Below are 16,686 nucleotides of genomic sequence, written 5' to 3'. Positions count from 1 at the left end.
GATCAGGCTACACCTTGTTTCCTCTCTGATGGTGATTCAGTGAATCATGTGATTTTCTTCCCCTCTCCTCTATAGGTGGAGACTGCACTCTAAATAAGCGTTGAATATGAATGAGCAGCACCAGCTCTGGCCATGGTAAAAAAAAAAAAAAAACATAGTTCCCTCCATGGCACCAGTAGCCTTGGAGCTGCTTTCATTCACTGGCCGAGGAGGGGAGGACTCAGGCTCATGGAGGGGCTCTCTGCTGCGCCGGGGACATAAATTCAGGTCATGCTTTGCTAGCTCAAGTGAAATGTAAAACAGGAGGCAGGCAGCAGGTGAAGCGTGAACCACAGGCGGGCTGCGATAACGCCCGGCCAGCGGGAAGCCGTCAGACACTTTTTCCCACTTGGCCGCTATTAAGTCAACGCTCAGATATCCAGCGGGCTGCAGCTACGGGAGCAGAGCTGCGCTTCTCACTTTCACTTCATGGCTCAGCGCTCCGCTCATCCTGTCGTCCCCATCGCGCTGCTGGTGTTTGGACTTGTTGCCATCCTGCTCCTGACTGTCCCCACCGAAGACGTCCAGGAGGCTCCCGGGTTCATGGTAAGGTCGGTTGCGCGGGGTATTTTTGGATCCGTGTGTGCCAGCGCGTTAAGCTGTCCGGACGGTGTAACCAAAGCTCTGCCGTGCGGGGTCCACAAAACGGTGTTACGCACAGCAATCTGTGGCACCAGAGTAGAGGAGAGGAGTGTGTGACATGAGCGCTTAACTCTTGGCTGCTGTTCTTAGTTTGATCATTGGGGTTCAACATCTGCAGCATGTCCTGATGCTAGAGTTAGTTTAATACTTTCTGCTCAGCGGTTGAACCGTAAGGGATGGAAGACCAGGAGTGCCAGTGTTGATTAAAAAAAAAAAAAAAACTAAACTAAAATATATAAAAGATATAGAGATATGTTATTGTTTGATTTAGTCTTTTATATGTGAATCATTACAGGGTCCAGAGGTGTAATTGTAAAAACCAAGAAAAGAAAAATGTAATTAGTTGATGCTCTCGACTTAATACTTGTTTGGTCTGATTTTGCATCATTTGTCGACATCATGCTATCACATCTCTTGTGTTACCACTTCCGCTATGGATTAGAGCTGCACAGTTTATTCAAATGTCTTCAAAATCGCAATATGCCCAAGTGTAGTATCCAAAAGATGCTTCACTTATCCGATGAAGGTCACAGTACTGCACAATTTTTGATGCAAAAAATTATCATTACCACTTATCGTGAATCTTATGACAGACGTAAAACAGCAATATGATTTTTTTTCTTTTACCATATCGTGCAGACCTACTGTGGATTTAATGCATTACCATAAGGCCACATTGGCCAATCAGAAGCCTGTGAAACAAAAGAGACAAAAAAAAATCCTGTTTTTCCGGTCTACACATAAACACTGAAAATTAACCCTGAAACGCTATTTATGTATGTATGGAAGGCATAAACGCAAAGAGAAAGCTTCGTTATAAGAAATACCCATGTGCATGTGTACAGGGCCTTAAAACCTTTGGATATACGCAACCTAGAGGTATTTGCTATTAAAGACACAATTCACCCAAAATGAAAATGTGGACATCTACTCTCTCCCATGTCAGTTCAAAGTCATGTTAAGTTCTTTAGTCCAAACATTTCTGGAGATACTCAGCAGAAAATGTTGCAGCATTCTCCTAAACACCAGAAGCAGATGGGGACTTGTTTTAAAATGTAAATAAACATAAATTGGCTCCATACAGCTGGTTTGGCGAGAGTCTCCGGAAGCCCCAAGATCCACAATTGATTTGAAAAGACTTTATTTTCACCCTTGAGTGAACCGTTGAGGACAGTGTGTTGTTGCTTATCACAAGGCTGTAAGCAGTAAGATTACGATCTATATAAAACCCAGGTGACCTTGTGACTAAAATACTGATAAACCGTACGGTTGACTTATTAGGTGAAAGGCTTTACCCGTGGAGCAACGTGTTGATTCAGTTTAGGTCAGAACAGAAATCACGCGGGTTTAAAGATGGAGAATGACAGCTGATCTGTTTTCTACTGTCGGAAGAGCTGTGAAAAGTTTTCTCGTGTATCACTTTTATAATCTTATATCTCAAAATCTCAAAATAACCCAAGATGGAAAACATAAAAGCCTCGAAAACTGTAGTGCGGCGCTGTTTTGGCATTCAGCTCAGGATTACTGCACGGGTTAACTGAACCTTGTGCTCCCTCTGCTCAGGGGCGTCGCACCCGTGGGAGATGTGGGTGTTTTAACACCCACACATTTCCCGGTGAGACGGTTCAACACCCACACTTTTCCCGGTGAGACGGTTCAACACCCACACTTTTTCTGCAGTTTTTCAGCAGTTTAGCACAAACGCCTTAGTCAGTCAGTTTTTCTGGCCGCTCTAGTCCGCGCTCGCTGCAGCTGCCTCCTCTCTCCTCCCTCTCCTGTTGCTGCTTCAAACATGACACCGGCTTTGGGACTGACCGGCTGTTGATTGGCTGTTCTTCCTTAAGTCCCGTCTCTTGCTGTGTTAGATTTATTGTTCAGCTTGTGCTGATGAGGCGGGATCCACCGTAAAATACCAAATAATAGCCGGGGCGTTTATTTGTCTCAACCACTTAACAGACCAGGTGGTTATTTGGGACAGGCGTTTAATTCCCTCCTCACAAAAATCCTTGATGAAAATGTCACAGACTTCTCCAGCTTCTCTGTGAATTCTCTGGAAACAGAAAAGAACCAAAAACAATGTCTGTAACGTTCTCCGATGATTATAAACGTTGATTACTCCTGACACGTTCAGTATACAGGTCGACACCAAAACCACAGGATGTGTTTTATAATGTTTTTATGTGTTTACAGCTGCTAATGTATGTAACGCTGTTACTGTGATGATACATGACAGTTAAATATTTAATCTGTCTATAATAAGCACATCCTGACATGTAACTGTGATTTTTGATCATCTAAGTACTAATAATAACAATCATGACAAAACATTTACAAAGCCGGCAGATCACGATGAGAAGCTGCAACTGGCAGTGAGCTGCTTTCTTTTCTGTTAGCAGTGAAGTGATGTACTCCATGACAGAATATTATAAAATATGATAATGTATAAAATGACATTTAATGGTAAAAAAAAGTACAGTCGCAGTAGGCTTCTGTTATAAATATGCAGCATATATATCGTTTATTATCATTATTATTATTATTATTATTATTACTACTACTACTATTTTTCTGCATATTCTTGACTTTGAATGGGAGCTGCTGTAAAGCATTTCTGCAGTCAGTTGTCCATATTTTAAGTTAAATTAAGCGAATCAAGACAGATGTCACATTTACATGTCAGGGTGTGGTTATTATAGACAAAGATTCAATATTTAAGTATCATTTATCATCACCCCCCGCCCCAAAATTGTTTTAAAAAAACACCACCACTACCACCACATCCATCCCCCGCACTTTTGAAAAGCTAGCTACACCTCTGCCTCTGCTCCCTCGTGTTTTTGTGTTACCAGCTAAACACCCCGTGGGACCTTTTTTGGTATAAAGTAGCCATTCCTTTCACTCAGTAACAATACCGTCGACCAGCCACAGAAAAAGGAGTTGGATGCAACAGTTCTGCCAGTTTATCAAATGACGGGACAAAGCAGGTCATTACAGATCCTCTGTGTTTTTGCCGAGTGTTGGAGCGAGGTCCTCACAACTGACTGCACAGCAGTAATGAGAAAATATCACGAGCGAACGCTAACACATGATGTTACTGTTGATCCTGTTGCGCTGAGACGAGAAGTTGAGTGTTTCTGAAATGCCTCAGCTCGGAAGGATGAGCGTGTGCTTGTGTATCTATTTCTGCACATTCGTTTTTGTGCATGTGTGTGTGTGTGTGTGTGTGTGTGTGTGTGTGTGTGTGTGTGGGGTCCTCGTCCCTTGGCTCGTCACCCACATACCTTCTTGCATGGTTGGATTTCTACACATTCTGAGTGTTTCCTTTCAGACATCACAGCAGCCACCAGAGTCGCTCTAACATAATATTCTACGTTCTAGTGAAAGTGGAAGCTCTATCAGGGTCAACAGGTTTGTTCGTCAGAGCGAGCAGACCGTGTCATTTGAGGAAGTATTTATATGCTTTGGTTATGCTGTATTGTGGGAAATGATCTCTAGGGTATAAAGCTCTCCATTCAGTTATGAAAGTTATCTTTATAGAACGTTAGGGAATAAGCACCGTCTCTCATCGCTCTACTTTGATGCCACTGTATAAGGAACCAAACACTGAGTGTCACACATTGGCGACAAATTAACATTCAAATATCGTATCCACAATCACAACAAAATCAAATAAAGAGCTCAATTTCCTGTGCTTTGTAGGAAAAAGGTTGTAGAAGCTGTCTTTCTCTCTGCAGTGGGTTACGGTGATGTGATATATGGGCATGCCTCTACCTCCAGCCTCAAGCCCTTGGATGCCTTATAAGTTTTACTCTTAGGTTTATTTAGTGTTAACAGAATTTCGAAAATCCGCCTTCGGTTTGTATTGACCCTGCTCAGGAGGCGGCCGTTTTTCTCTGCACTCTGGAACACAGCAGTACAGTTGAGCTTTGGCAAAAAATTCGAAATTTTAAGATGAAAGTGGTGCCTAAATGAAAGAGTTTAGCCTCTGCCTGTTAGCCCTTTAAGGACTTTAACAACCTTTCTTTGTCAACCTGGCTGTTTTTGATTTATATATAGACTACCTCAAGCATACCATAATGGAACATTTATCATGGAAAGTTTTTCTCATCGCTCTACTTTGATGCCACTGTATAAGGAACCAAACACTGAGTGTCACACATTGGCGACAAATTAACATTCAAATATCGTATCCACAATCTTGTCGCCAAATCACAACAAAATCAAATAAAGAGCTCAATTTCCTGTGCTTTGTAGGAAAAAGGTTGTAGAAGCTGTCTTTCTCTCTGCAGTGGGTTACGGTGATGTGATATATGGGCATGCCTCTACCTCCAGCCTCAAGCCCTTGGATGCCTTATAAGTTTTACTCTTAGGTTTATTTAGTGTTAACAGAATTTCGAAAATCCGCCTTCGGTTTGTATTGACCCTGCTCAGGAGGCGGCCGTTTTTCTCTGCACTCTGGAACACAGCAGTACAGTTGAGCTTTGGCAAAAAATTCGAAATTTTAAGATGAAAGTGGTGCCTAAATGAAAGAGTTTAGCCTCTGCCTGTTAGCCCTTTAAGGACTTTAACAACCTTTCTTTGTCAACCTGGCTGTTTTTGATTTATATATAGACTACCTCAAGCATACCATAATGGAACATTTATCATGGAAAGTTTTGGAAATAGCATGTATATATATTCTCATATTTATGCAAAGGTTTATATCACTGTTCGGCTTTTTACACTGCAGCTTGTCTCCAAAGTTCCCAAACAGCTAACAAAATGGCCACATAGCTTCGAATAGCTACTTCAGCTGCCACACACAGGCTGCTTAAAGGAAGTCACTGTGTGTAAGTTAAATTCCTCTAACATGTTCTTGTACACCCCCCAACAAAGCCATAGCCGTAACAATAATATTTGGAAATAATACATATATACATTTTGTCCCCTATTTTCTTATTTCTTCCTTTTGTTAAGTCAATGCACAATTTATAAAACACACAGACGATGTGAAATAATGTAATATAACAGTGTTTACAGACATAGATGAGTATAAATGCAGCACAATCTGCATCTGTCCACCACATGTTATATGTCTTCTTGTGTAATGTGAGACCCAGCAGGCTGTCTTTGAAGACTGATATCAAGAGTCAAGTCTTTTATGTTCTTATAGTCATTAACCTGTTTGACTCTGTCCAAAGCTGCCAGCAGCTTCAGGAAATGCTTAGCTTCTCTCAACCCCCTTCACGTTTTTCTTTTTTTTTTTTTTTGCCTCTTACTCTCTGTAGTATGGGATTGTTCTGGATGCTGGATCTTCACACACGGCTTTGTATATATACAAGTGGCAGGCGGACAAGCAGAATGGCACAGGCGTGGTCACCCAGCACACCGAATGTCACGTTAAGGGTAAGTATCAGCACCTTCTCCGCCCAAAAACGTGTAAGAATGTGTTGAGATGGGGCTCCGAAAGGTTAATAACTCGCTTCTTCTCAGAGGACAGCACCTGGAGTCAGCTCAGATTCACAACAGGTACAACACGTTTCCAGCGAGATTTCGGTAAAAGGTATAAAATGGAAATGTGGTTGAGAACGCTCCAGTTTTTTTTAACTAAATATGGAGAGATCAGCCTGCAGAGCCACGGCCCCCACAGAACCAGCCGAATAGATGCATGCAGACCAACCGTTTCAAGCAGGGTTAGAGATATGCTTCCTTTTTAACAACGAGTTTACATAGATAAGGCGACGGCGCAGTTGGCTGGTGTGCCAGGCTGTTCAGTGGACCCTGTGGACTCTTCCCTGGTGGATCTTATCTCTCTGGCCCGCTCTCAAAACAACCGCACCCTGCTGCTGCTGCTGCTGCTGAAACCAAATAACCCTGGCTGCATCTATTGTTTTTCACCAAGCTTCCCATTACTCCTCATGTTGCTTTAATCATACAGAAACTTTCAATCGGTCTACGGATTGAAACAGTCGAAAGATGTCAGAACAAATTGATTACGGACTGACATTATCAGCATTTGCGGGAAATGCGCAAAAGAAAAGCCTTGCGCTAAAATCTAAACTTTTCATCCCGAAGTAACTGTAAATGAATAAAATCTTTACCACCATGTTTTTGATATTGATAAAATTCATGAATTGATGCTGAAGCTAGCCAACTACTGCTATTACTGCTAAATTAAAGATGGTTCTCGGGGCATTGGAAAGGACAGGCTGACACAATTCAATGAGGGCTAGCTAGCTAACGTTAGCTTGATAAAATTAACTTTACCACTGCACCAGCTAACTGCATAGTTAAAACTCAAAGGTGTAACATAGTCACTGACAATTAGTATACGTAACATTAAAATATAATTTTAGAAAGCTGCAATTTGAAATAAAGCTGTTTTATTAATTTGTCAGGGATTAAGGGGTCCACTGTACTGCCAGATCTTTTGTTTAAATTTAATATATACGTCTAAAATGGCATGCTGGAAAACGCGGGTGTGTTGTCTGCGTTAGAATTAGCTGGTCTGGAACTCCCGTGTCAACTTCTTTAGACTCAAAACACAGATTTCCATGGAGCATACCTTCTGCTGGCGAAACGTTACCCAGAATACTCAGTTACGCATACTCTCAGTTTGGCTGAGGTATGTTTTGTGTCCTTTTTAAACCTGACAAAATATACTTTATAGAGCTCTGTTTCTTGTTGTGTTCGCCAGTGGGTTGGATGTGAAATAATGCCAGCTGTTTCCTGCTAATGGATTACGTTGTCACAGCACAGCATGGCGAGTCGAGCGATCTTTGTCTCAGGCAGTGGTGAAACTGAGATAAACTCTCGTTTTCTCAATTAGTCATGAGCGTGGTGTTTACAATGTCATTTTTCATAGTCGTGCAAATGTCCTGGTCGGATCTGAACTTTGATCCCTTGTTTATGTGGTCTATTTTTAGGGACTTAATGCATTCATAATACATTCACCTACAGTTGTGAGCAGATTGCCATAAAGGTTTTTTTTTTCTCCAGGTAACTGGGACATTTTCTGGGTGGCATCACTTTTTGAATAATCGTGCATTTGTGTTACAACAGCTAACACTTTTTTGTGCGAACTTGAGATCAAGACTATACATGTGTGTTATGTAATCCTGATGTTTGACATTTTTATCCTGTTCATGTCTCACTAAGGGGGAGGAATATCCAGCTATGCGGGCCAACCAGGATCAGCAGGGCAGAGCCTTGAGGCTTGTCTTAATCAGGCAGTAAAGGACATCCCCAAAGAAAGACACCAGTCTACACCTGTGTACCTGGGAGCTACAGCTGGCATGAGACTTCTGCAGTGAGTCTAGTGTGTGTATGAGTGTGAGTTAAGGGGTAGGGTCCCTACCCTTAGGGAAGGAATGCTGTAAACCTACTTAAAATTGACTACTGTCTCCTTTCCCATTGCCAGAAGACGAGTTTGCCCTTCTGTTCTCTTTTTTCTTCTGCGTTACATTCATCGTGACAAACTCATGAACATCATAAACCTCATCAGACTACATCCAGAAGATGTTCAAACTTGTTTTAACAGAGTGAGACATCTTGCTTTTTCATCTCTGTTGAGAGTTGCACATGCACATACGCAACTGATCAGGCAGATGACAAGGCTCAGTTAGTGACACAGAAGACACAGACAGTGGTACAGTGCTTACCTTTTTGATATATTTGACTTCAGTCAACAATCCAGCGTCCTTAACTTGAACACACATCATAGCATGGAGCCTGACAAAGGGCCCGAAAATGATTGTGGAGTGAATGCCAACCGTGGTGAAAGGGGTGTACTGTCCCCACAAGTGTGTGTGTGTGTGTGTGTGTGTGTGTGTGTGTGTGTGTGTGTGTGTGTGTGTTGACCCTGGACCTGCACTGTTGCTGTTACCCATTAGTACGTTTAAAGGGGGAAAAAACACTACATGTCTTTTGTTAACTACAATGTGTGTAGCAAAACCCGAAAAAAAAAAATAGTCATTGTCATTATTGTCCCTGAAATAGCATCTTGGTACGGTCTTTGATATAGCAACATAATTTATATCTTTGACATCTTGAATATTGTTTTTTATATCGCTTAGGTTAATCTTTATAAATACGTCTTTTTGTGGCTGTATTCATCTCCCTGTACAATTCAATCCACTCATGTCCCCGGTTTGGTTATAAGTGTTGTAGTCAACTGGTTATATCTAGGTTTATTTAACTTGGCTGACGTTACCAAAAAACAGCTGCCCAACTACAAGATGAAGTGTGAACTAAGGCGAATGATATCATGAGTGAGAACTCGTTATAAAGGCGGGGGGTTGTTTGTGCAGTGCTGTGAAAGAAATAATATTTCCACTGAATATGCAGACATCTGGACCGGGCTCGGTGAGCTCACACTTGCGTACTTCGCATACAGAGCTGTCTGTGGCCTATGCCTGTTGAGATACAAGTCCTGTAGGTGCTCATCCTTTATGTATTTAAATGAGGAAACAAAAACATACTGCCTGTTAACATGTTTAAGCTGTTATCTCTTGATTTTCCCAACTAATTAGTTGTGTGTGGAGTTACCCCTTTGGTCGAGTTGTTACCAGTATGATTGATTAGCGAGTGACACCGTGTCATAGGTGCATGAAGCTTTGAGAGGACAGGCCATCTTTTCCTTCATGCAAATGTGTAGCAGAAACAGCTGCCCAGTCGCTCAGTGGGAGGTGAATAAGTAAATCATTTACTGAGTGCAAACTTGTCCGAAACCTACAATTTGAGTAAGAGGCGACAGTAGCCTATTTTTATCTGTACATTCAAAGCATTCCTTTGTGCTCAGAAAACGTTGGCACTGATGTAACTCCATACGTACATTATAAATGAACTCATTTAAATGTCGATACCACTCTTTCCAGGGCTGGTTGCAGCGCAGGTCTTTTCTGACACTTGTCGATCGATCCTCAGCACTCCCAAAAGATGTAGCACGACTCGAGGACTAAACCTTCCATGTTTTTTAATGCGGATTGAAAAATGAGAAATAAATCTACCTGAAAAAAACGGGATTTGAATTGGGCATGCAAAGGAGGATTTGGATTAAACATTTTAACAGCAAACAACAGAAACTGTTCCAGAGTCCAGAAGCTACAAAACAAGTGAGAGGCAAGGGCCCGCCTATTATATTTATCTGTGCATTCAAAAAAGTCCTTAGGAAACCTAGAATCCTGGCACTAATGTCACTCCATACAATGTAAATTAACTGGTTTAACTGTTGATAACACTCTCTCCATCGTTTCTTTGAGCGCCGATTGTAGTCAGTTCTTTTTTTTTTTTAAACTGGACCTAATTCACACACACGTGATTGCATTAAACATTTAACAGTTGCAAACTATTGGCAGATCAAATGTTTAAGTTACAAAGGAAAAGCAACAAAACCTAAAATGTCATTAAGTAAATGAGAGATTCTGTCCTCAGATGGGCCACCGGCTGGTGCTGGTCCAGCTGACAAACATGTGTAATGGATTTCATGGTGGCGTCTCTGTGTCTGTGTCAAACCTGCAGCTTTTAGGCAGTGAAACAGCGAGACAAAAAGCGAGCCATCAAACAGAGCACTTTGTTCATGCAACCTCTGAATGAGGGTCCACGAAAGTTCACCACCGCAGCTGCAACTTGCATGAGTTTTGTCAAATGTCCGATTCCTCCCAACAGCATGTCCAGCCAGGAGCAGTCGGACCAGATACTGCGGGAGGTGGGCAACAAAATCCAGTCCTACCCTTTCAGCTACCGGGGGGCGGCCATACTGAGCGGTAAAGAGGAGGGGGCGTACGGCTGGGTCACCGTCAACTATCTGTTGGAGAACTTCATAAAGGTACTTCATAGAGGCTGCCAGCAGATCCCACCGAGTCCAACTGTGATTCATTTGTACGTTTTTGTTCAATGCACAGCAACAGCAGACGGATGAGGACAATTGTACATTTAGTGAAGTCAGAGTGCGCTCTGAGAATAATTTACCATTCATCAATTCAATTCGAACATTTGTCCAGCTTTGGCACTTCACTGTTGCAAAGATGATGGTTTTTAGCTATTTAAATCCCATTCAGGAGGCTGACTGATGACATCCAGTAGCCCAACGATGGTACAGTCCATCACTATCGCTTCCTGGAAATTTGGATAATCAGACTGAGCTTATAAAGTCCTTCCTCCTGTTACCAAGCTATGTCTAAGAAATAAACAACAACGACTCTTTAGATGATGAACGGGAAATAGCTCATTTTCCTCTGCTTCCCTTTCCCCTTATCATTTCTTCGCAGTACGGTTTCGTGGGGCACTGGCTCAGCCCCGGCAGGCCCACGGTCGGAGCGCTCGATTTCGGCGGGGCGTCTACCCAGATCACATTCGCCACTCAGGATGAAGTAGAGGACGAACACGACATGATGAAGCTGCGCCTTTACGGCCAGGAGTACTCCCTGTACACACACAGCTTCCTGTGCTACGGGAGGGACCAGGTCCTCAAGAGACTGCTGGCTCATATCGTGACGGTAGCGTAACACACTGTATCGCACTCATTCGAACCAACATGAAGACGATACGGCGATGCCAAAAAAAGGTGGGACGCCGTGCAAAAATGTAAATAAAAGGGGATGCAAAAAAACAAACTGTGTTTACTGACAACGGCTTCGTGAAGTGTTCCTGAGCCCGTGTAGGAATATGTTCTGTATGTTAGTAAAGTGCTGAACCTCGCCTCGTCCTCGCCTTTTAAACGGCTGAGCCTTTCCTGTGCCCCTCCCCCCACCCAGACATCACGCTATCACCTGTTACCAATTAACCTGTTAAACTGTGGAATGTTCCAAAGAGGTTTTGTTTTTTTTTGTTTTTTTTTTGGGAGCGTTCCACAACATTTTCAGTGTTTTGTTGTCTCCTGTCGCAACTTGTTTGGGGCATGTTGCCGCCATCAAATTCAGAATAAGCAAATATATTTTCATAAAGCAGTGAAGCAGATGAGGAAAGCATTAAATATATATCGCCTCTGTGCTGTTTTCATTTGAGTACATGTCAGAAAAGGATTAGCAAATGAGTCTGTTTTATTTATTTTTAATACAGCGTCACAATTTCTATATTGTAGCTATATGTTATTTTGAAACACATGAAGCTTTGTGGAATTATAGTAGCAAATATATAGAACACATCTCATCTCAGTGAAAGCTGCTGTAGGGGCTTACTGGATTTTTTATACTGAAGGCGCTATCGACATTTAATAGTTTGAAAATGTTAATATGTATATTTCAACATGTTTTATGGTATATTTTAAACGTTTACATAATCATAAAGCAAGAACATACATCTTTGATAATGATCCCTTAAATTTTGGTTATCAAAGAACTGTGTCCAACATATGTACTTTACTTGGTGGGACATTTTACAGTTTGCAGTGCCCTCTGGTGGAGAAATGTGTGTTTACTGCAGTAACATGTTACAGGACCAACACTGACCAACCTATTAGACCACGCTGATGATCAAATGAAAACTCCCAATAAAATCAGCCATGCCAATGTGAAAAAATCACATTGATCGATTGTTAATCTATAGTCTGATATACTGTATGTATTAGGGCTGCAACTCGCAATTGTTTTCGATTAATATATCAATCAAATGTTAAGTCTGTTAAATGCCAAATAATTCAGATAAAGTACTCATCACAATTTCCCAGAGCGAAACTGTCAAGTGTCGACTTAAGATTACTTCTTTTGTCCAAACAAACATCCAAAATGCAAATATTCCTCGTTAATGTCAAAGAAAATCCACAAATTGTTACCCTTAAGAAGCTGCAGCCAGTACATTATGACTCTTTTGCCTGAAACGACTGAAACGATTAGTCGATTGTCAAAAGAGTTGGCATCTAATTTTTTTAGGATTGACTAATTTTTGCAGCACTAGGATTTATTTAGTATACGATTATCCATGTGCGTATAGAATATGCATAGTATATGGTATAGTATTTCTAAAGCGCTGTTGAATCACATCGCTCTGTCTGTCTGTCTGTCCCTGTCTCAGTCCCAGGGTGACTCTGAGTCAGTCACTCACCCCTGCTATCCTGCAGACCACAGTACATCTGTAAAGCTGGACACTATATTCAACTCTCCGTGTACGGCAAAGCACAGACCCAGCTCCTATGATTCCCAGGCCTCTCTGACGGTACAAGGCAGCGGACAATATGAACACTGCCTGGGCAACATGTCTGAGATCTTCTCCTTCGACGGCTGCCCCTTCTCCCAGTGCTCCTTTGATAAGGTCTTCCAGCCAAATGTCACCGGCAGCTTCGTGGTAAGAACGGCTTGAGGGAATGGATGATACAGAGGGGGGGATGTACACACTGGTGGTATTATAGACTAAAGGTCAGACTGTACACAAGGGGAACAGGCACAGTGTTAGTGATGCATGTTAAGTTCATTGTTGTTGAACATTTTCAGACCCACAGACGGTCAAATACTTTTCTGTATGTCAAGGATTATCAACATCGCTATCATTACCATAGAGAGACACAGACACAAATACAAAATAAGCTTGCATTTGGATCTAAAATTGCACACTTCACATAGAAACCTAGGAGCATAGGATGTGTCATTTTTCCTTCATTGAAAGTAGAAACATCTCAATATAAAAACTATTCCATTACAAATAGACATCTTGCATAAAATACTAATAACACCCATTTTCAGCAAGACGAGTATCAGTATCAAAGTAAAGCTATGAAATGGTCCCTTTCAGTAACGGTTAAAGAATCAGTGTAACTAATGAGCAGAACGGAAAAAAGTAACTGCACAGAAGTTTGTGTTGTGAATAAGCACAACGTGGCCTCAAAGTGCTAAGCAAAGTATGTAGAAACATATGCTGTTATTATAATTGATCTTCCCATGTACTCCTAATTAACCCAGTCTTTTGTGTTTTGTGTTTTTCCCCTTTCTATGTTATTAGGCGTTCTCTGCATTCTTCTACACTCACTCCTTCCTGCAGCAAATCACTGGTATCCCTGTGAGGACTCCCTCGCAGCTGGAGGAGGCGGCCAGAACTGTGTGCAACATGACTTTCAATGAAGTAACGTTCTTTTGTTCTATTTGTGTATCGTATCTCATTTGTGTCTGTGTCCCGTGTCCTCATAGTCCACGTTCATCGACATCAGGGCAAGCAGGACGTGGATGCGTGACATGATCTATAGGAGACAAATTAACAGTGAATTCTATTGCCTAGGTCAGGAAAACAGTGACAGGGATGTCACCAGCATCTTTCTGAAAAGTCTGAAGATTTTCAACCCAAGGCGCTCGGAGAGGCCTCTAATGGACGGATGGATTTATAGAAATAACTTTTTTAAAGGCTTCTTATTCATTCCACTCGCAATTATATATATCTTCTTTCCATATTACCCCTCATAGTCAACAATTGAAGTACCAATTTTATAACTTTCAATTTAAGACTCTACCCAGTGTGTTACATTAAAGGTGAAAGAAACTTGTGTTGATCTTTATAGCCAAAGTAGTGAAATGGCGAGCAATAAGGTTAAGGTTACTTTATTGTCTAAGTTTGTCTTGGCTAAAGGGAACTTCTGCATCAAATCAGACATTAAAGTAGGCGCGCAGGTGGTCGAGTGGTTAGAGCGCATGCCATATAAAGCAGCCGACCCTGGTTCGATTCCAGCCGGAGGTCCTTTGCTGCATGTCACATCCCCCTCTCTTTCTCCCATATTTCCTATCTGTCTGCTGCTTAATAAAGGTGTCTATGCCATAAAAAATCAGACATTAAAGTAAAATAACAATCATAACACATTTAACCCTTTGTTTTTGTTGCAGATGCTGGGTCTTGCTCCAGAGCAAAAGTCCCGCTTGCAGGATTACTGTGCCACCTCTGTGTTCATTAAGATTCTCATGTTGAGAGGATACAGCTTCGATGAGACGTCGTTCCCACGCATTTCCTTCCAGAAGAAGGTGAGAACGTCATCGGCACTCTACAGAAAAACATAACACCTTATGTGGATTTTCAAATGTAAGAAAATAGAGACACTTACTTGCTGTAATGGTGTGTTGCTGATCCTCCAGGCAGGGGACACCTCGGTGGGGTGGGCTCTGGGCTACATGCTCAGTTTGAGCAATTTGCTGCCCGCAGAGACGGCAGGGCACAGGAAGGCCTTGACTCAGGGAGCGTGGGGGACGCTTATCTTTCTCTTTGTCCTCCTGCTGGCAGCAGTCGTGGTCTTCATCCTACTCCGAATGCGTGACGGGAAGAAGAAAGGAGGCGGTGAAAGCACCATCTAGATGCTGCGACATCAGAAAACAGGAAGACAGTGATAGATTTCTCTTGTGTTGGCCCTTTACTATAGCACATTGGATCTGAATTAAAGCTTTATTTAACAGTGTTTACAATATAATTATAATGAGGACAGTTTAAAGACTGTGTCTGTTTTTATACATATTATCGCTATTTTAGGTCAATGTAACATTTCAATTTGATTGTCCTGTGTATATATGTTGACTTTGTGTGGAGGTATATTAACTTGTCCACTTAATCTTTGTCTCCTCAATTTGTAGGACTGTGTATAAAAATATGGATGCAAGCACCCTTAAATTAAAGCTTAAAAGTCAGGACTTTTACTTCATAGTCTTTTTTTTTAATTTCAGATCTAATGTACTGGATCAGAGAGCCAACACAGCAAAATATGCCCTGTCAGTTTAAAACAGCACTCCCATGGTGGAATTAGCACTCCACGGGAGTTCTGAATGTAAATTTTATCCTCCAGAAGTCAAAGCACATTTTTATGGAATGTAAGAAATTCCAGTTTTATTGTTTTGTGTAGAAACTGTGACTGCACTCTGAAGAACCGCTACAGTAAAATGAAGCACACTATGGTGATAATCCCCTGTTTAATATGCAAGAACCGCTGTTTTTAACCTTTTTTTTGTATTCATGATGTTTTCACATGGAAGTTTTTATTCACATTTTAGTCTGACTATAAAATACAGATGTGGTGCTGTTTGGATCACTCTCTTAGGAAACCGCCATTGTGAGGCGGACATGTTGTGCCACACAGAGGAGGTTATTAACTTATTTTGGCACACTTGAATCACTGCACAGCAAAACAGCAAAATATTTTTATTCAGTAAGGGCAGAAAAAAACAGCATTTGGTCTCTTTCAACAAAGGGTTACTGGTCAAACCTGACAAACACAGTTTTGTTGTATTACATTGTATCATGCAGACAGTTTGTATCTTAAAAAGTATAGATGTATATTAAATGAATAAATGCATAATATTTAAGACCTTCTATATTGGATTGAATCGCACATTACATGTGTTGCATGTATTGTGCCCACCCTCTCTGCATAACCGGTTTAGTTGAAAGATGAAAACAATTGAAAAATGTTCGTATAAAGATGTGGTCGACAAATATGGCTGAATTTACATGAAACGGTTCATCAAAGGTTATAGACGTTATCATTTACAATTTGCAAGATAAATGCATTCCAGTATGTATCAGGTGTGTTGTGTTTATTTAGAATATTTCAAATTACTATTATACATTTTGCTTGTAAAAAAAATAAAATAATTGCACAATCCTAGTGAGAGTTGGTGCAGGTCACAGTCTGTGTCAATACATTGAAGATATATTATAGATTTAATACACTTTATACCTTGAAGACATTTTTAATGTAATTATCCACGTCAAATGCTTTGTTAATATGACCTCATGTTGTGTGAATTTTGAATTATCATGACATTTCATTGCTCCCTGTTTGTTCACACTGGATGTTTTCCTCCAGATAACAAAATAAATGTTTTCTATTGTTTTGTGTTTTTCTTTGTCCTTTCCATTCAGGTAATTAGGCTAATTGCCTGTCATGCTCTGCTCTGAACAGCAACTTCCAGAATGCTTTGCTTTAAGGAAGTAGGCGGCTTGTTCTGATGATTACCTTCAGAATAAAAGCCACGATTAAAAGTTATTGATATGAAAAAAAAAGTAAAATACAGAGAATGCTAGAAAGTAACCGTAGTTTATTTCCTTTAAAGGCTTGTACAATGAAAA

At 41.1% G+C, this 16,686-nt stretch overlaps 1 protein-coding gene across 1 annotated transcript; it reads left to right on the top strand.

The window, feature by feature from the left end:
• The first annotated feature begins 468 nt into the window (after positions 1 to 468).
• Positions 469 to 16,450, top strand: entpd2b (ectonucleoside triphosphate diphosphohydrolase 2b). The gene is made up of 9 exons (XM_030436799.1): positions 469 to 585; positions 5,949 to 6,066; positions 7,819 to 7,969; positions 10,327 to 10,486; positions 10,929 to 11,156; positions 12,670 to 12,939; positions 13,591 to 13,710; positions 14,460 to 14,594; positions 14,706 to 16,450. The coding sequence occupies exons 1-9, from the start codon at positions 469 to 471 to the stop codon at positions 14,919 to 14,921; spliced, it is 1,515 nt and encodes a 504-aa protein (XP_030292659.1). The 3' UTR covers positions 14,922 to 16,450.
• The last annotated feature ends 236 nt before the right edge of the window (positions 16,451 to 16,686 follow it).

The sequence above is a fragment of the Sparus aurata genome, chromosome 12 (genome assembly GCF_900880675.1).
Source record: "Sparus aurata chromosome 12, fSpaAur1.1, whole genome shotgun sequence".
In the NCBI taxonomy this organism is placed as follows: domain Eukaryota; kingdom Metazoa; phylum Chordata; class Actinopteri; order Spariformes; family Sparidae; genus Sparus; species Sparus aurata.
Note: the sequence above shows the minus strand (reverse complement) of the source record. Positions and strands in the feature narration are given on the sequence as shown.

Bases quoted from the DNA above. Each gene is read 5' to 3' on its own strand.
- entpd2b (XM_030436799.1), top strand. From the start codon at position 469: ATGGCTCAGCGCTCCGCTCATCCTGTCGTCCCCATCGCGCTGCTGGTG. The intron at 10,487-10,928 runs GTACTTCATAGA...ATTTCTTCGCAG, and splicing joins TGTTGGAGAACTTCATAAAG to TACGGTTTCGTGGGGCACTG. The intron at 14,595-14,705 runs GTGAGAACGTCA...CTGATCCTCCAG, and splicing joins GCATTTCCTTCCAGAAGAAG to GCAGGGGACACCTCGGTGGG.